The following is a 21,369-nucleotide window of genomic DNA, read 5'->3' on the forward strand; positions in this document are numbered from 1 at the left end:
ACTTAGTTAGTATAAAGAAAATAGTATGGTTTTAAACTTTATCAAATAATAAAATTTGAGAAAATAAAAATTAAAAAATATGCAGATATATTCTAATATAGGATAGTGTAAAATTATAAAAAATACTTATAATATTTACCTAATAGCAATTAACTAAAGTAGAAAGATTCTTAAATATTAAAACTTTAATAAAAAATTTCTAACTGGTTTAGCCTATTTCTTTATTATTAAAAATTTTTAAAACATTTATGTAATAATTGAACTAAAACAAGCATACAGTGTCCAAGAATAGTTATGCATTATAATAAATAAATACTGATTTACAAATTCCAATGCATAATTACTTTTGAATATTGTATACTTGTTTTAATTGGCCTATTATCTTTACATGATAGAAATTGTGCTGAAAACCAATCTTACTAATATAATTTTACATTTATTAGAGTTATAAAAATAGCTACTGTATATTCTGGTGTATAAGACAACTGGGCATATAAGATGACCCCCGACTTTTACAGATAAAATATAGAGTTTGGGATATACTCGCCCTATAACACGACACCCAGCGTATAAGACAACCCCCGACTTTTGAGATTTTCTTGGGTTAAAAAGTCGTCTTATATGCCAGAATATATGATAAGTAATTAAGAATATGTTAATTAGTAATGTGATCTGATTAATAACTACATGTAACTTCTCTGCTATCTTACGTAGATTCATTGTTAGTTTGATAGATGTCTTTATATCACTTATCATTGTTTTTGTGTGAGTATATAGATTCTCTTTTGATCACAAAGAAATGATTGTGAGTGGAACTAAGAATTCAGTTCAAAAAATAATGTAAGATTTCTATTAATGAAAAATCCTTAAACTTCAATTTCCTTTTACAACAAATATTTTTAGAAAAAAATTAACATGTACAGATATATATCACATCTGACAGAATTATTTTCAATATAATTCATAACATATAATAAATTAATAAATAATAATCATTTATAAATTCTAGTTCTTAATGATTTTCTGGATGGCTAGTTGTTTAAAATGTTTTATAAAATTTTCTATTAAAAAATTACTTACAATTCTTGCAATCTTTTTAGCTCAGAAAAAGCATCTTTTTGAATGGAAGTTATTGGATTGTAGGTGAGATCTAAAGTTTGTAGCCGTGGAAGACCTAAAAATGCCTTCTTTGCAACAGATTTAATATGGTTATAAGCTAAATTAAGTTTCTTTAATTTTCCCATACCAACAAAGGCACCATTTGTATCTTCAATAGTCCAAGAAATTTCATTATTATTTAGTTCTCTGTAAAATTAAAAAAAGCTATTAAAAGGAATATTAAATACATACAGAAATTCATTACACGAAATTATTATTAATAACTTCCAAGTAATAAATACATTTACGTAAATCAAATAACTTATTCAAAGTCAAATATTTATTTGACCAACAATATATTTATTAGTTTTAATTTTGTAAAGCTAATACTTTGAAATTTAGCTATAATCAATTGAATCTTTAAAACATTAATTGCAACAATCAAATTATTATTTTTTCAACAGTATATTGTAGGTTATTTCAAAAATAATAACAATATATAAATATATATCTATTTATTTCTAGTATTATTCCTATTACATTATGTATGACAATATTATATATCAAGTATAATTTTGAGTATATTAAATGAAGTAACAAAATTATAATTATTGATTTCAGAAATATATTAATTTATTTTCAAATAATTCATGAATAAATAGAAATTTTTAATCAACTTTCAAAATTTTAAACTTATCTTTTTAAAAAGAAATTCTTAAAACTATGTTTCATTATTTATAAATTGATTTATAAATGAATACTAACTACTAATAATGAAATAAAACTAATGAGAAAGAACAGCAAGCATTCAATTATCTACAAAAATTTGGGAAATAAAGTTTCCAGAATAAATGATTTTGCAAGCAATTTATAATGAGAGAGAAACTTGATGATATTCATAAACATTTACTAAACTAATGGATTTTTCAGACTACAAATCTCACAGTTCAATAAATGATTATTAATAATCAGGTTTAGTAATTGTTAATGTAATTATTTATAAACATTGTATAATTAAAAATATTAATAAATATAAGCAAATATGTACAATTATGAAAATACACATAATTTAAATCTGGTTATCTTTGAAAATAAAATGCAAGTGTATTGTTTTGCTTTTCCTTTGAAGATTGTAAATTGTATAACATCTTTCATTATGAATGGCATACTTTATGTAGTTTCAAATATGCAACACTCAATCCAAGAAAAAAGTTCTTATTATGCCTGATAATAATAAATATTTCTCTTTTTTTTTAGATAGACTAAAATTTATTTCTAATATAAGATATGCCAAACAATTTTTAAACAGAAACATGGATGACTCATAACAAGGATTATTAATCCAACATACCAGAAATTTATAATATATAAAAAGAACTACTCAAAGATATAGAAAATGATTTTATAAAAAGAATATCCTCAGCTTATTCAAAACATGATAAAAACAATCACACAAAACCAATTGTAAACAAGGTCATTTCTTTGATTTAAAAAAGGATATAAGTCATTTAAAAAATGTAGAACTAATCATTTCTAAATAATACTGTCGTAAATTCATTTTGAGCTGACAATATAATAGACTATTTTGTATATTGAAGAGAAAATGCATTTTTAAAATGCTTTAAAAAAGCAATCACTTTAAGGAAATCAATGAAAAATTTATATTCTAGAAATAATAAAAATATTTATGCAATATGAGGCTTTATTTCAAATGAAAACAAAAACTAATTCAGATTTATGTTTCTTAAAATCAAGAAAAGTAACATAACATTGACAAATTAATCCATTTTATAAAGAATGACAAAGGAAATTGTAAAAACTATAGACATATTCCTTAAACTCAATTACCAAATTATTTAAGAAAATAATAAAAACAAGAATTGAATGCAATAAAAACTGTTGAAGAATTATTACCAATAAAAGGCAAAACAAAAGAACTAGCAAAATATAATGAAAGTAACAATAAAAGTTTATGTATTAAAAGCAAAATGTAAATTTATAACACACAAATCTGATACCTTCTTTTTTTATTAAAATATAAAACTTTAACTGAATAGATATACACATATTAAAATTAACTGATACTTACAGAATATGAAGTGAACTCAAAGAACGAAATGATCCTTCTTCAATATATAATATATAATTATATGAAAGATGTAATTTCCTCAATGAATTCAAATTCTTTAACATTTCTTTATTAATACTTCTTAATTCATTATAACTAAGATTCCTAATATTTAAAAATTCAGTTATGAATTATCATTAAATCAATAAAATTACATTAAAATATTGGAAATAATTATTAAATTACTTACAGTTCTTTAAGCTGCTTACAGAATTCCCAACTAAAGTTCTCTATTTTTGATATTGTATTATGACTTAATGATCTAAATAAAAATAGCAGTAAATTAATACTCTCAATTTTCATATCATTAAAATAATATAAAAGTTTTCTTAAGACTCACAGATGTTGTAATGATGATAAACCATAAAGCCATCTTTTATCAACTCCTGTAATGTTGTTATGATCAATATGTCTAAAAAGAAAAAAGAAATATATATAAACTTGTATTTACCAAGAACATACTTTTAATTTTCTTAAATTCAAAATCTTAAATATTAATTGATTTAAATAAAGCAAATGTCCTGAAAATTATATTTAACATTTCAATTTGTCAAATTTTTCTTACTGTATTTATAATATTCTTTTAGTCAGATTTCAAAGATACTTTATGTATAAAAGATGAAAATATTTTCTATAAATATATAATAAATCACTAAATCTAAAACATGTGACTGATCCATATGTTTTTGATTTAGTAATTTATTATATATTTACATTTGACCTCGTTTTCTCCTATACCACATATCTGAGGCATAAAATAAATGTTTTGTGTTCTTCACTCAAAAATAAATAGCTATTAATCTTAATGAAATTAATAGCAAGAATATTTTCTTTTGATAGTGAGTTAATTGATTTTTAATAAATAATTACAGTACATAGCATACAATACTCTATCTTGTCTTATTTTTAGTTAGTAATCACTGTTTTGTATTTTGAATAATTTTAGAAATATATTTTCTTTTTCAAACCAATCAACTATTATATAAGTTGTATTCTTGATAAAAAATTATACATTAATCAAATCAAAAATGTTAGCATGCATCAAATACTTCTATTTTTTGAGTTGAATATTACTTATTTTATATGTATTATATATAAATGGAAAACATTGTCATGTTTAGATATTTTGAAAAAAAAGAAATTTATTGCTAAATGTAACTGTTAATTTTGACATAACAATGTTAGAATTATTATATAAGCTGAAAATAAATGGGACAATACAACTAAATAGCCAAATCAATAATGAAATCTAACACATATTAAGGAATATAATAAAACAGAATTTATAAATAAATTTAATTTTTACTTACAAAGATTTAATATTATTGAGACCAAAGAATGCACCATCAGATAATTGATTGATATTATTATATTTTATTTTAAGAGTTTCTAAGGAATTTAAACGTTCAAATATAAGTCCTTCAATTTGTTGTATTCTGTTACGATTCAGATCTCTGAAAAAGACATAAAATATAAGCTAAATATGTATTATATGTTTTTTTATTTGTCTTAATAAATGTAAGCAATAATAATTGTAACCTAATTTACTGAAAAAAAAATTACAAAATAAAGTTAACCATCATCCAAAAACATTTTTTCCTGTGGTGTTATATATATATATATATATTAATAATCATCATATCAGCATAATTATAAATCTATCATAAATAATAGTACACATTTTACGAAGACACTTATCACTATTTAACCTTATAACTAGGTGATTTTTTTTAGACAGTGCAGTGTCTGAGTACCAAGCAGTGTAGCATGAGTTAACAAATCAGAGAGTGCCAGATTTTTCTTTCACGTCCATTTCCTTCAATTTACTCAGCTCTCTTTCAAAGTGAAGTTCTAGAAATGTTCCAACGAGATAAAAGAATGTAATATGATGATCATTCCACCCTCTTCTGTCATGTTGGAGGTTATTAAATTAGTATAAATATCACATTCTGATCAACTATTTGCTGGATTACAAATTAGTCAATATTTAAATTTGGAAATATATATTCAGTGAGATATATTTTTAAGGAGTGAGAAATTTCAACATTTTAATTTTTTGTTGCATAATTATTAAAAATATGTTATAGTAACAATTTTGAGAAAACTTAATTTGTTTGGCATATAAATTGTACACTGTTATAGAATTTTTTGGGGCTTATCATATAACTAATAAAGATATAAGCATTTGGCAAGCCGAGTTATCAACACAATTTCAGACAGTCCTTAAGTTTCAGACATAATTCTTTCTTAAAAATATATATAAAAGTCAAACATTATGAAGTTGAGCAATAGTGTTGCACATTATAAAGTAGTTCTGTTCTCAGAAAAAAAAAACATCTTATAAAGGTAGGAAAGTTTTAGCTTTTTCCAGTGAATGTAACAAAATACATAAAACCTTATTTAAAATATTAAAACAGATTAAACAGAAAACAGACAACATTTCTGAAAATGAAGATTTATTATCAAAACTAAAACTGGCAGAAAGCACTGATTGTCACATGATAGTTCAAAAATTCTGTTTGTCATCTGAAAAATGTATGAAAGTACAATTTGGTATAAGTAAAAGGAAGGTGTCTGAAAGATAAATGTTTGAAAACTAAAGACTGCCTATTTACTAGAAGATAAACTAAATGTAAAATGATCAATGTCACAGTTTATTATGATTGATAAAATTAAAATGATTAAATTCAAGTAAAAACTAATTAGTATATTTATATAAAATTAATAGAATAAATCCTTTATCAGTAATTAAAAATATTAGAAAGACTATTCTAAAATGTCAAATATTACAAAGTATATTATAAAATTCACTAACTAATTAAAATATTATTCACTGTACATCAGGCATTTATTATCATCAATGACATCATTAAATTATAATATTAATAATTATTTACCAATATTTAATTATTGAATATAAATATGTGGTGCAATCAAACAGAAACTGAACTGCTTTACTATTCAATTTCTGTTTGATTGAAATTTTTGAAACAATGGCTTCCAAGAATTTGAGACTTTTGAGAAGCAGTGGAATTACTACATATATGCAGAAGAGGACTACTTTTAAGGGATTGCAGCCAGATTTAAATTAGTTAAGTATTAAAATCTTTATAGATCAAGTCTGGTTTCTTTTTGGTCACACCTTGTATATAAGTGATAATTTAATTTATTATTGCATTTTTGTACTGATCAAATTTTAATTTGTACATTACATAAAGTTCTAAATTGTTATCAAAAAAATAATTATGGTATTTTTCTAAAATGTAAAAATTTAATTCATTGAGGAATAAATATATTACTGAACAATGATTATATATTAGTTTTATCTAGATCTAAACTACAAACAAAAATACGGTATAAATATAACCTGTAATATTTAAGAAATTTTAATTTATGTTAATCATTGTTCTATTTTTTATTTTGTATTTCTCCTCCAATGAGAGAGACTTCATGTACATATTTAACTAAATAAATAAATAAAAATAAAATAAATCAATTATATTATACATATACATAACAACTAGACTCACATTTCAATAACAAAATATCTAAATTTCAGATTTTCTCAGACTACAATTAAACTAGATTTTAATTAAAGAAACTATGTAATTTGATAAGTGATTAGATACCATCTTGAACTAATGTTAATAATTACTTTAATTTAGAATATTCTAAAGATAAACAGCTTATAAAGCAGAAATAAGTTGGAGGTTCAAGCCATATGCCAAGCCAAATTTTCCAGGCCCAAAGAAAATCTTTTTTCTATATTCATTGCAAATTCAGTCAGGATCATAGTGTGGGCAGACAAGTGGTAAAGGATGGACTAAATATATCTGGGTCAAAACCACTTATGAAAATTTCAAACTTTAAAGCTGGGTCCTCAGAGTGGGAGGGTGATGTTCTTTTCATGCCTTGACCATCTGGCCACCATACAGAGCTGATTATATTTCACAACAAAAACAATTATTAAGATTATCATATAAATGCATTAACTTAATTTAAGTAAGTTATTTGGCATTTTTAACTGAAAATGGATTTCTTGAAATTTAAACAGTACTTATTAAAACTCGATAAATCAGAAGTTAATTATATAAGATCAAATATTTTATTAAAACCATAAATTATACCGTACAATTACTTCACATAATGTCTAAGTAAATAACTTTTTTGGATTTTTTAAATTAAATAAAAAAGGAAAAAAAATAACTTGTAAATAATTGATAATATATTTTATTTGTAAAAAAAACTTTGCATTTAATTACTTACTTTTATTGTGAAATAACATTATAATTGTAGAGATTTTATTACAATATATTTTTCTGTAGAATTGTTTATTTTCTCTAATTATTTCATTATATAATAAGAATAATCATTCCATGTAAAATCAAAAACTGAATTTATTTTTAACAGATATATTATTAAACTTTAAAATTATATTAATTTTATCATCATTAAATATAGTTTACACAGTCTATTTATCTAATATTTAAGATGCAATAAAAAAAATTAATCTTAAAATTCTTTAAAATTATTTTTCAGAACTTTAATAGTTATATATATGTATATTCAAATAAAATCATTATCCAAAATTTTATTAAAACATTTATTTGTTGAATTTTATGAAAATATCATTTTACTTTTACAGTTATTGTTTGTTAAATAATAAAGGCTTGAAGAAGACTAATAAATACCAACATTTTCTCCTTTTAATATGTCTGTTTCTAAGTCTTTTTCATGTTAGTTACTGTTTCTTTTCTTGTTTAATGTTTATAAAAGTTGAAGTTTTAAATAAAAGCTTAATTTTAAATCGAATTTTTCCCTTATGGTGGCAAAAATTAATAATTCAAATCATCCTAATCTGACAAAAATACTTTGTCTCATTCAAATATTAAATTATTCATGTATGAATAATAAACAGTAAATAAGACCTTTATGATTAAATATAAAATATATTGGATATTTTGGATTGTGCACTAAGTCTTAAATGCTCTATATTGATCACACTGTATACCCTTTTATTTGTAATAAGAATAAATGTATACAGAACAAGAAATTCATATTTTGTTATGTTTTATATAAAAATTTTCTCTAAAAACAATCTTTTAAATATTATACTCTCAATATGACTATTGTAATTTACTTCTGTGAATAGAGAGGATGATTCTTTATTTCAAATTAATGATCAATGTTTTAAAATGATCAAGCAATGTATTATTGAAATTAAACATCTACTATAAACAACTTATTTATAAAATTTATAAATACTTGTATTTATAATATTAATATATTCTTTCCAACTGAAAGTTTATACATAGAGTTTTCTCACAACAAATACTAGTCCAAAGAAATAAACAACTGTCTCAATTACAAACTCTGCTATAACTATCCATTTTAAACTATTTACAAAATTAACAGGATGTACTCATGCCAATTAAATGAAATCATCATCATGTGAAACATATTAACTTCAATATTTATTTGAAAATGCCTACATTAACATTCTACAAGTACTTGATATTAAATTTCCAAATAATTATGAAAATAGGTTGTTAAAGTATAAAGATGATATTACTAAAAATATACTGTTTATTTTTTAAATTTATAAATTATACAATATATATTTAGCACAATTCAAAAGAATTTCAGATAAAGACGACGACAAATGATATTTGTTATAACCAGTTTTTGTAATTTATTATTTATTTTATTTAAATTTAATCAAGTGCAACTACACACACTATTATGCTTACAGTGTGTACAATTCTTATTTAAAATAACGATATAAATATCCATGCCTGAAATCTATAAAAATAGACTTAATTTCAGTATTAATTATTTCACTTAATGAATTTTTTATTTTATCAATAACAGAAAAAATTAATTTAGTAAACTATAAGCTTGATAAAACATTTTCACTACAAGTATATTCAATAATGCAAAATCAATATCATAATTCACTGTATTTTATTTAACTAATCTCATATTTCAATTAAGTTATAATGCATCTCCACATTACTCTAATAAAAAGAAACTAACATTTAAATAAAATTCAATAGTAGAACAAATGAGAATGAATTATTGTAAAATTTTAATAAATATATACAGCAAGTTCTCACTTAACATCAATTCATTATAACAACATTGAGAAAAGATACAAGTACATTTGTAATCATTTACAGTTATCGTTGTTGAATTTTCTTTATAAACAGTAAAATTTTTCTATGAAGTGGGAAATAAATGCTGGAGTTTGCAAACACAATCCCAATTAGAATAATATTAACCAAATTATATCTTGTTTAAATGGTTTAGCCTATGATAAAATTGGTTTCATTATACATTGTTTCATTTAACATCAGTTTCCAAGAACATATCCACAATGTTAAGGGAAGACTTGCTGTATATTAAATTAAGAAAATTAATTTTATAATAGATTCTCGAAACTACAAGATTTCAAAATTGATATATTTCTCTTTATTTATAAGGGGGGGAAACAGATATATCTACATATTTCTGTCAATTCTAGCAATTACAATTCATTAAATAATGCTTTTATTTTCATCTTATATTCTATCATTTACTTCTTTACTCCCTATAGATTGCCTTTACAGTAGAGAGTCGTTAATCCGAACACCAGTTATCCGAACGCTTTCCAGTCTGACTGTGTTGTGCTGAATCGAACTTTTTTGATACTAGATTTACTTCTAAAGTATAATTTTTATGTTTTTATATTTTTCAATATATTTATTTTGTTTGTACAAAATAAAGAAATAATTTTTAATGATACAATAGCCTCGATTATTATAATAAAAATTTTCGTTAGGCTTAAAATCGATGAAAATTCAACATGAAGCAACACACAATAGAGAAAAATTTCAACATCGGACAGGTTAATATGTTTTTTCGTACATAATCTGTTATCCAAACAACCCCAATCCCCAATTGATTCAGATAAACGACTCTCTACTGTATATTGATATAATCAGAAGAAAAATTTTTTAAAGTTAGACTTTTCAATATTGTAATCATTGTTAACTGAAAATTTTAATTTTATTTCACTTTATTCATATAACTATAAATCATTAAGTTGATTATTTTGATACAGAGATGTGTATTGATAAATAATCAAATCAGATATAGAATATATATATATAAAATATATATATATATATTTTATAGCTACTTTGCTTTACTTTAAGAATTACCTTATTAATAAATTTTTTGATTTCTAAAAATCATAAAGTATATGTAAATAAGTATATTAAACGACCCAAAGAGCCCAATAAATATATATATTATATAATTGTTTCACTATATATAGGCAAACGATTGCCTTAAATACTTGGGCTATAAATTTGCTAATTTTAATAATTAATACTAGGCTTGCTTGGGGTCTGGGGTGGCACAACTGGCAAACACACTGCATGGATGGCAAGTAAAGGTTGTGGGTTCAAACCCCACTCTGGGATAATTCTTTTCTCCCATAAGATTCTAAATTATTTTTAAATTATAATTATTAATTTAGATAAGAGATGATACCTAACACCTATTTCTAGTAGCAAATTACTCAGTATTAACTATTAAAATTAGTGGGTTTATAGCTGAGTATTTAAGGAAAATTGTTTGGCTATGTATTTATATATGTAAATAAATTTATAATTTTATATACTTTACAATATTTGTATATTAACATGAAAAAATGAGCTATGTTTATCTCAAATATTAAATAAGAAATAGATTTCATTTAAAGTAAATTTATTTTTTAATATTTATTTTAAAATTTTTAAATTAGATTATTATATCTATAAATTATATCTAATGCATATTTTAAAAAAATTAAAGTATAATGTAATTATGACTGTCAAAATTTTTATATCATTAGAAGAAAATTTTTTAAAAATCAACTTACAAAGTCTTCAGAGATACAAGTTTCCGAAACAGAAATTTTGGTATTTCACCCAAACGATTTTTGTCTAACCTAAGTGATTCTAATGAAGTTAAATTATCCAAACATCCTTTTTCTAGACTGACAATCCTGTTGTTATTAAGTTGTCTGTAAAAATAAAATAATATTGATTTAATAAATAGCCTGAACTTTAAATATATAAAATAAATATGAAACTACAGAACTTATATTTATACTATTTATAAAATTGTATATTATTTTACTGACAAGTTTTTAATAGTAGAAAAAATATATTTTAATAAATTTTATTTTAATAGTATATTATCAATTATAAAGAACACTAAACACTATTTATTTATTTATTTTGATTAGTCTTAGAAATTATATTTTCTAAAAAATGAACTTTATTATTCAAATAAATATAATTAAGTATAGCTATTTTATTTTTAAATTCTTCTAAAAGGAAAACTGTTTATATATTAACACATGACTATTTTTCCTTTACATACATTTCATTATACTAATATCCATTGATATATATATAAATATATATTTAAATTATTCTAGTCAATCACTCTATAATTTTTGTTAAACATTTTTATTACAAACTCAAAAATACATATTCTGCATTTTAAAACATTTAAATAAAATAAGCAATTATTACTACGTGTGTTTGTATTGATTTAGATAAATTTAAAAGTACACCAAAAAAAAAAAAAAACAGTTTAAACTTAGCACTAAACCAGGCCTGGCCAACCCATGGCCTGCGGACTGCATGTGGCCCATTATGTTAAATTGTGTGGCCCACTAAGCAATATTATATATTTATTAAAACTTTTGTTTCCCATTATGTGTATACCAAAACAATTAAATAAATGAAAATTTGCATGTGTCATTGTTATAATGCACAAGTGCGAGTATGAACTCTTGGTATAACAATAAAATCTTATTCATTTTGTATTTCTTTTACTTTTTTAAAAGCATGTTTGCCTAAATTGTGGCTCACTGTAATGTTACACATGATCAAAGTGGTCCGTGAAACAATTTGGGTTGGCCAGGCCTGCACTAAACAACTCCAGTAAAACAAAAGCAGATCTAAATCTTTATTTTATTTTTTATTTCATAAATACAAACCAAATAATTGGATCTGTAAATAAAGAAATAAAAAATTAACTTCTGCCTTCTCCTCAAAGGAAAAAAGTTTAGCAAAATGTCTACTGTATATGTGATTATTATTATGTGTACTATTAGGTGCATTGAGCTCTAGTTAATTTTTTTTAGCATGTCTATAGCATTCTAAGAGAATTAACTAGATCACATTACTAGCTCAAACATTTTTCCACTTGAAAAACAAATTACCTGTTCATCATTAACATATTTGCTTAACGATATCTTCTTATTAAATAAACTAGAAATTTAATCATTCTTACTTAGCTTCTTCTTCTTCTTCAATTTAATATGGACTTACTTAGCTTCTTTTGAAAGTAAAAAAATGAATTATAACTGCACAAATTTCTATTGATTTGATAGTAGCAAAATCTGTCAATCTTAGGATAATGCAGAAGCAATCATTAAGTTTAATACATTCACATATGCAAACTATACATAAGCAAAAAAGTACTAGTCATTAACCTTTCTGTAATTTTAAAAAAATATAAACTATATATTTGAATAGATTTAAATATTACATAATATTCATAAAGCTATAATTGAACTTGGAAACATCTATTTTACAGAATGCTTCATGTATTTCTTGTAAAAAATTGTTTAATTTAAAATTGTTACATTCTATTCAAAGCTTCCAATAATAATTTATTTTTCCAGAAAATTTACTAAAATTCAAGCAATTATTAATGTTAGGTGTTACAAGTCAATTCTAAATCACAAATGAGAGAAAAATATGTAGATAGGAAAAAAAAAAGAACCGGGAAAATGGGGTGGTTGTTAACAAAAGCTTCAATAACTGCAATCCTTTCCAAACACAAAGGTGGGAACGTACAGAAAGGGTTATGACTCAGCCCAGATGTCGTCTAGCTCAACAACTTCTAATTTTCCAATTATTAAAAAATAATATAGGAAAAATCGGAAAAAATTATGAACGAAGGTGTGAAAAGACTGATAATTTACATTTTAAAAAAAAGTGGGTGCAGGAGATAAAGTATAGAATACGTCATTTATAGATTGCGTAAGTAGGTTGCGATCAAAGCGTTGCCGGTACTAACACCTGGGACCGAAACACCAAATTAGAAATAGGGGAAAGGAAACAAAAATAACAAGTGCTAACTATAAGTAGCAACAATGCGCAAAGGATTTCATCAGGGCTCGGGAAGTTAAACAACTGACGTCATCGACTGGAGTATTTTCAGTGGAGAGAACTTATAGCTCCAGCTTCGAAATGTTCCGTTCGCGTATTCGCATCTAGTTGTTCATTTAAAAACAAGGAAAAAAATAGCGCTTTCTACGACAGTTTCGAAGGTAAACGGACAAGGAGACCAGCTGCGATCACACCACGCAGTCTACGGGACAGCTGCCAACACCTGCACAACTACGTGGGTCGAAATGTCCTTGCCAAGAGTTACGATCACTAAAGGAAAATATAAATGAATAAAGCTACATCTACGGTTGTTATGACGATATAACGTCATAGGGAAAAGGGGAGTAAATAATGGGCATCATAATAGAATAAAATTTAAAAAAAAAGACTTGTCTGCGTAATAAGATATAAAGGGAACTTGTATTATGTTTTCAAGATTTAAAATTATTATAATAATATAAAATTACTTACAAAATGGTCAGCTTAATGAGATCCGGAAAGGTTCCAGTAGGAATGTCGACAATTTTATTATTACCTAAGTGTAATACTTTCAATTTGGGATAGTTCTCTAAAGCAGTCCTACTAATCGTGAAGATTTCGTTGTTGGAACTGAAATATTAATTAAAATTAAATTATCATAAATTAATTCTTTTAAAACTTCTATACATGTATACCAATATCGTCTGTATTTAATAAGAAAGTAGCCTAAGTGTGTATATGTATAAAGTTATTATCATAGCGTAACGTTTTCCAACGCTATTTTAAAACAGAATACTCTTCTAGCATATTAAAAGAACTGAAATTCTGAGATCGAGACTTACTAGTTGGAATACATACTCTTACAATAAATGCTATAAAAATACATCTTAAACTGAAAAATTGGATTTTATTAAAGAAAAAAATAATTTAAGAAGGAATTATTTATTTTAGAGGTGTTTAGAACCGTTTATTATAAAAGAATTATATATAAATAAAATTTAATCCAACTACTGACAATATACTTACAGATACAACATCGTCAAATTTGGTAAATAACCGAGATCAGGGATATCGCTTAAATGATTGTGTTCGATTTTCCTAAAATAAAATAAAATTATGAGGTATTTTTTATTTATTTCAACATTTTCGAACATAAAAAAGTGCTAATGTTCTAGGAAGAAGGATTATAAGAGGCACTAATTCGTTATCTCTATTTTAATGTTTCCACGTTTGAATATAATTGGTGTATCACCTTACAGAACCGGAATTAAAAACTACATTACAAAATTACATGATATATAAATAAAGTTATAGGTCAGAGTTAATAATAGAATGAAGGACTAATTAAATAATAGAATATTTTTACTTACAAGATTTCTAATTCGTTTAGATGACGAAATGCCGTGGTGTTAAGAGTTCTAATCTGATTGTGATTTAAGTTTCTGAAATGAGTTAAATTTTATTAATTATCAATATGTATGTGTACATCATTTATTTCTTAAATTATAAAATTTGCATCTTGAAACAAATTAAGAAATTCTTCTTCCATATCTAATCACGTGATTGATTGCCGAAGTATTCAAAGGATATCCTTTTATCGACAGGAATAAATGTAATAACGCGTGACAGCGTGTTAAATTAAGAGAGCGAATGATTAAAATTCGAGCATTCTCGAGTCAGGATATGGCAAAGCAATTTTCTTATAACACTTTATTGAGACCGGGTTGGCTCTCAATCACTAAATTTCATAACACTGATTCAACGGCAAGACGACAATTAAATTTAGTTGAAACTAAACCGTCCCCCACTTTATTCACGGTGACATAAATGAATTCCATTTCGCATTAACAAATTTAACAATGACCGTAAAGACGGTTTACTTCGCCCACACTTCCTATTTAGCCAGAGGAAGGATGTGATGACCAAATTGAAAGTAATCATCTCGTGCAGCAACACCGTCCGTCCAATCGTGATTGATATTTAGAGAGTGAATCCAATTACGTCTATTCTAACGACTTAATGTAATTTCTAGCTCGACGACTGAGTCATGGGTTCCAATCTTCCTAGCCGGTGATTGTCAGAATTTAATAGAGAAATACTACCATGTCAGGATGCGAATGGCACACGTCTCATCCTTTCCCACGAACTGGTAACAGATGAGAACGCTTTTCTGCATAGGATAACATAGCATTAAACTTTTATTAAATGTGCTAAAGCTCACTTTTTGGAGGTTTAATTCTTTTTTATTTCAAAAACTTTACATCCGGCATTGAGTTAGGCGAAACGGTTACCGCCCAGTAACTAAATATTCACCTTGACAACACGTGCAGAGTTGAAGGAGAGGCGAGGTTCAACATGTAATGAGACGGCCATTTACACCTGACGCTTTCTATCTTTTGTCTGAGCACGTGCGTTACCCGCACCCACCAGACACCTGTAACTAGAATCGTTAGCAATATCAGGCATTTTTCATTCGAACCCACATAATAAACCGAATTTCGACATTTTACATCAGCGAGTACACAGAGGAATTCAAAAAAACAACAAACGCGTATTAAGAATCTTGGGATAATCTAAGTGGCATTATGGACAATCCGGCAATAAGGATACGAGCAATGGGACAGTTTTACGAGAACCGCCTAAATTTATGTGACGCACCAGGTGACAGGGGAGTGTCTTGACATTGTGTCTCGGCTACTTTTCACACCCTGAATCTCAGCCCATCGTAGGCGGAGCGATTGCATTTCTAAACCCTTCGGATACTTCAAAGTCGCACCTGAAAGTAATCGGAGTTTTAGCTTCAACACACGTGCGACCTAATGATCCCCGAGAGATCGGGTTGAAGAAACCGAGTCAACGAAACAATTATCAAACATAATGCCATCTGCTGCAACTAAAAGGTCCTAAAGTAAATCCATCTGACAATTGCAAGATGAAAAGTACATTTGGCATATCAGATTAATGTTTCGAAATCGGACTTTGAACTACAATGAAACAATATAATTTTTTATTTATTTAAATCAATTCTATTTTATTATTATTTTATCAAAAATTATAGAAAAAATATATACACTTAGGATTATTTTATAAATTTGTTAATTCTGCAAATAAAATTTGAATAAAGGTAAACACGGCTACACATATTATAATTCTAACATATATTCAAATTAGTGTTTCTTAAATTTTAAAAAAATGCTTTCAAAATGATCGATTCGTACTACACCATTATGTTTCGACTACGCTATTTCACGAATTTTAACATATCTTAGACGGGAGTGGGCGGTTAAATAAGTTCGCGAGAAAAAGCAGATAAGATTCGACATAGTCAAGTAACGAAGCATGTTATCTCAATCACAACTAGCGAATAAAGGTGTGAACAAGTCTCACGGACAACGGAAAAGTGGCATCTTATCATTATCACCCCAACCACCAAAATGCCTCAGTTGTCTCAACGTAGTCAAGTCGAATCGACTAGAAAACAAAGCACTCAAAATTTCGTTACTATTATAGAAACGTTATTGATTCTGTAAATATTTTGTCATCAAACAAAATAATAATCAGTTTTATAGATAAAATTGTTTCGTAACTCGACATCTTATCTTCGATTTATTCTGTTTATTCGTAATAACATTCCATAAAATAGTTCGAAGTCAGCAAATTCCTCACTCGGAACATCGTACGAATAAGTAACCCACACTAAATACGCAATCATATTAAATTCATTCCCCTTTAATATAAATCACACAAATAATTTACATAAAATCGATAAAGCATATTAAACCCGTTATCAGCAAAGCTTTTTATAAAAATATATTAATAAAGGCTAACCATTAGAAATAACGAAAGAAAACTCGCCTCGGAATTTTAATTGAACCACAATCTCGTTTTTCCCCCCTCTTCCTTTCTAAAGATTAGCCACACCTTTCATAAAATCACCCATCGAGCGCCTCTTTCAATCACCCACACAAACTGCTACAAAAAGTCAGCGAGCACTGGCTTTGTTCTTTCAGGAAAAAAAAAGAACAAAAAAGTGAAATTCATCAACACCCCAAGAACAATATAAAACTCGAAATTCTGAATAAAGAGCGGCTCCATCACTCTAGAACAAAGAAAGACTCGATATTAAAATATGGAAAAGCTTGTCATGCTAAAAACAAAAAACTCGAAATATAACAATAAGCTGGAAATTTCGACCTAAAAAAAAATCACTAACTCATTTTCTTACGGAAAATTTACAACAGATTCGATTTTTTAAATCATGGGAAAGTCTGGAGATTCAAAAAGAATAAAAATAAAAAAATAAAATAAATAAAATAATATAAAACTAGATTTTCGATTCAGAAAGAAACACAACCCCACAAGAACAAATGATTTATTGCGGATTCGATTGCAAAAAAAAAAAATGGAAAGATCTCTATTCTAAACAGAAAAACGTAACAAAAAGTTTAAAAAAACACGAAATTGTAAATAAAGATCCCGTTAACTCCTAACAAACGAGTATTCATTATATATTCGAAAAACATGAAAAGTTTATTCTTTTAAAAAGAAAAAAAAATACACATACATAATAAATGTGAATTAAGAATCACCAAACCGAACGGAGCGAAGCAACATTCTACTAAATTCGATTCTAAAACGTGGGAAGATAACCGCTATGGAGCACGTGCACAAAAGGTAGACACGTGATTAATGAAAACCGAAAGATTCTGCAGGACCCTCTGTCTATCCTTCTTACAGATTGGAATCGATCGACGTTAGTATCCAACAGCCATAAATAATCTGTCTATTCTTTGGATTAGAATTAATGAGGAGCGTCGATGACTAAGCCAATCAACAGCTCCTGAACCACAAAAATTATGTATTCAGAATCTCTAGATGGCGATTCCACACAGTTCCAGAGGAACCGCGCACCATCAAGAAGCAAATACCCTTTTTAGAGCTACTACTCCCTCCTTGCAGACCTATATCGCTTCCAATCGCTCCTGTCTGCGGTGTCAACGGAAAACTTTACCAAATATTTAAATCGATATTCGCGTGTTCGAAACTTTTTCGTATGTAGGAGATTCTATGCAATGTGCGTCGACGAGTTTCTTAGAAAAGTCGTTATCCGAAGCGAAATTTTGCTAATTCGGTCTATTTCACTCTCACTTCGCTTCCGATTCCAAAATGGCGGCGTCGTTGTAGTCGCATGCTTTCGACTTGCCGTTTATCGTCGTTCAGTGTCACTTTAACGAAATACTTCTATATTTTTTAAATTTTAATATTTTTCTTTTATTTTCCGAAAAAATTAAAAAGTAAGAAAATTTTAAATTTGAAAACTTAAAATAAAGTGCAGTTTTTGAGCGCATATCGGGTGAATGCCAGGAAATTGATCTTTATATATGTATAATATATATTAAAACAAATAATAAAACTTATAACGCTTAATTTACACTTATGTAATAAATAATTCAATAACAATTAACGTGTTTAATAAAATAACTTTATAAAAGAAGCAAACTGCGTCTTTAAAAAGAAAAAAGTTAACATTTCATAAATTTAGAAAGGTGCGAGTCACGTGAGCAAACACCAGTTCTTAACGCATTACATGAAAAGGTGGCAAAGACCGTCGCGACTGCTAAAGGTGAGAGTGGTCGACCTTCGACGTCTACGCGGGAGACGATCACGGGTGGGAGTAATTACCCAGACTCCCTCACGATACTGGGGTCGAAAGAAAAAGGGATGGCGGGAACAACAATGTTGGCTAATTTTTGCGCATCGCCTCTTACTCCGGGCCAAAAAAGCGTCTAAATGTCTTGACAAGTGATAGATGGAGTAAAACCCCGCTGATAGAATCCAGCGTATTTTTCGCACCCGAGGTGAGAAACCTAGTGGATGATTCGCCAGATTTATTCCCTAAAGGACGGATAGGGTTGCTTTCACCTACTATTTTCTAGTAACACTCTTCGACGAAGGGGAAGATTAACACTCGACAACGCGAATAACCTCCCCTGGACGCATCACGCCATAGAAACGGGTGCGTCGCGTGGGATAGGCGCTCGTGTGTATGTATATTCGCATCTCAAAAAGGTATTCTCATCGGATATCCATCTGGATGAACCTTGACCTTTGAGTGACGAGTGAACCGGACTCGTGTTCACACCTTGGCCCGTTCACATACCAGTTAGGCGCCAGCACCTAACCCTTGCGTGGAAGACGTCGGGCCAATGGCATCAACAGAAAGGTGTTTATCGCAGCCGAGGGTCTCTTTTCTAACGTCTTATCGCCTGACTTTAAATTGCCCAAAAAAAGGGACATGCCGAAAAATTCGACTTTTTAAATTTAAAAAGTGAGGAACAATTTTTGCGTTTTCTTATCGGTTATATACGTAACAAAATTATTCTATATTTAAACGTTTCTCTCTATTTATGTGTATGTATGTATATGTTTTGATATAGTAGAATTTCCTATCCGTACCGGAATTGCATTGTTTATACATATGAAAAGAACAAAACAATTTTCAAAGTAAACATGACATCTAAATTAACAAGTTTTTTAAATATTTATTAATTTAATGGCAATTAGCACGTTAACGGTGAGACCATTAACATGAAGAAATTTGATTTTGTTAACAAATGTTAAGAAATATTTTAAAGCAAAATGAATTTTCGATACAAAGTTAGAGCTGAAGTCGTGATGCGGGTCTATGATATCCACAGAGAAGTAGAACTTTTTTCGACGGTGCGAAAATCGTGATTTCTATCAACAATCGAGCTCTCTTTTACGAGAACAATTAAACAATTTCCCCCCTGGAAACAGCCTTAGAAGGAAAAATCATTCTTTTTTTAAATCTTAATTAGCATTAACATAATCCTGACAGGAAAGAGACTAAACTCCTGTGCTTGTACACCCTACGGGCACATTTTGATTCTGTGATGGTTTTCAATACAGGAGAGAAGACGGGAGAAAAACAGGTTCGAGTCAGACTGGAGTGATTTAGAAAGAACTGGGAGGGCAAGAATGTCTATTGAGGCAGGAACGTTACAAAAGACGCAGGGGTTTCCCCGCCGGGAAGATGGAAAGAGGGTGGACTGGGTCTGGCGCCTTAGCTCTCCATAAATCGCAATCCCCGCTGCGGATCGAACAAAATGCGGAATGTAGGTGAGATCTCACCTGTCAGGTATTGTCATACACATTTTTTTAAAACCTCTATGGCTGCCTACGAGACTATATCCTTATCAATAAATGCAATGATAACGAATGTTAACCTATGCGTCATTTTTTCTATCGCTAAGTAAAACAAACAAAGTGAATAAAAAATAAACAAAACTCGTACTCACATTTCATGCAGAGAATGAGTGTCCGAGAATGCTGTATCAGCTACCGACGTCAGATGGTTACTTTGTAGATATCTACATAGAAAATAATACAATAAAAAATTTAGAAAACAGTTGCACTAAACATTTCGAGATTCTATTAAATTAGCATAATATAAGAAATAAATCGAACAATTTTATATTAATTTATCTCATTAAATATATATGTTATTATTAACAACTTCCTTGAAAAATTCATTATCACAACATCCGCATTATGAAAGTCTCGAATGTAATCAAATCCTCATTTTTATAACTTAACGATAAAAATTCTAAAATACTTTAAAATAAACGAATACATAATATTCTTTTAATATTAGAGACCTTAAAACATCTCGAATAATTAATAAAAGTTTCTTAATTTATATATTTCTTTATAGTATTATATTTAATACTATAAAGAATACTTTTATAGTTAATAAAATTACAAGATTAATTCCAGAACGTCTGTACCCAAAATATATAAAGCGCTTACAAGGATGATGTAAATCATTTTTAAAAATAATGAAATTAATTTAAAAAAAACGCGAAAGACAACTAAAAAAACAGGTAAAGAATTAAACTGTAATTCATTAAAACAGAAAATATAATT

General features: G+C 27.1%; 1 protein-coding gene and 1 non-coding gene across 2 annotated transcripts in view; both read right to left on the reverse strand.

Annotated features, from left to right (window-relative positions):
* Positions 1-21,369, reverse strand: part of LOC136977425 (leucine-rich repeats and immunoglobulin-like domains protein 2) — a 42,901-nt gene that overhangs the window by 16,496 nt on the left and 5,036 nt on the right. The window contains exons 2-11 of the mRNA XM_067272907.1: positions 20,742-20,813; positions 14,793-14,864; positions 14,449-14,520; positions 13,915-14,052; positions 11,133-11,276; positions 4,537-4,680; positions 3,567-3,638; positions 3,417-3,488; positions 3,188-3,331; positions 1,081-1,305 (exon numbers count right to left, since the gene is read on the reverse strand). Of these exons, the coding sequence (XP_067129008.1) occupies positions 1,081-1,305; positions 3,188-3,331; positions 3,417-3,488; positions 3,567-3,638; positions 4,537-4,680; positions 11,133-11,276; positions 13,915-14,052; positions 14,449-14,520; positions 14,793-14,864; positions 20,742-20,813 (1,155 nt within the window). The remainder of the gene's footprint in view (positions 1-1,080; positions 1,306-3,187; positions 3,332-3,416; positions 3,489-3,566; positions 3,639-4,536; positions 4,681-11,132; positions 11,277-13,914; positions 14,053-14,448; positions 14,521-14,792; positions 14,865-20,741; positions 20,814-21,369) is intronic.
* On the reverse strand, positions 18,230-18,357 carry LOC136977504 (U11 spliceosomal RNA). Its single transcript, XR_010881099.1, has one exon. It is a non-coding gene; the product is annotated as a U11 spliceosomal RNA (small nuclear RNA).

This window comes from Centruroides vittatus, unplaced genomic scaffold (assembly GCF_030686945.1).
Source record: "Centruroides vittatus isolate TY-2023 unplaced genomic scaffold, ASM3068694v2 contig_459, whole genome shotgun sequence".
Lineage (NCBI taxonomy): Eukaryota > Metazoa > Arthropoda > Arachnida > Scorpiones > Buthidae > Centruroides > Centruroides vittatus.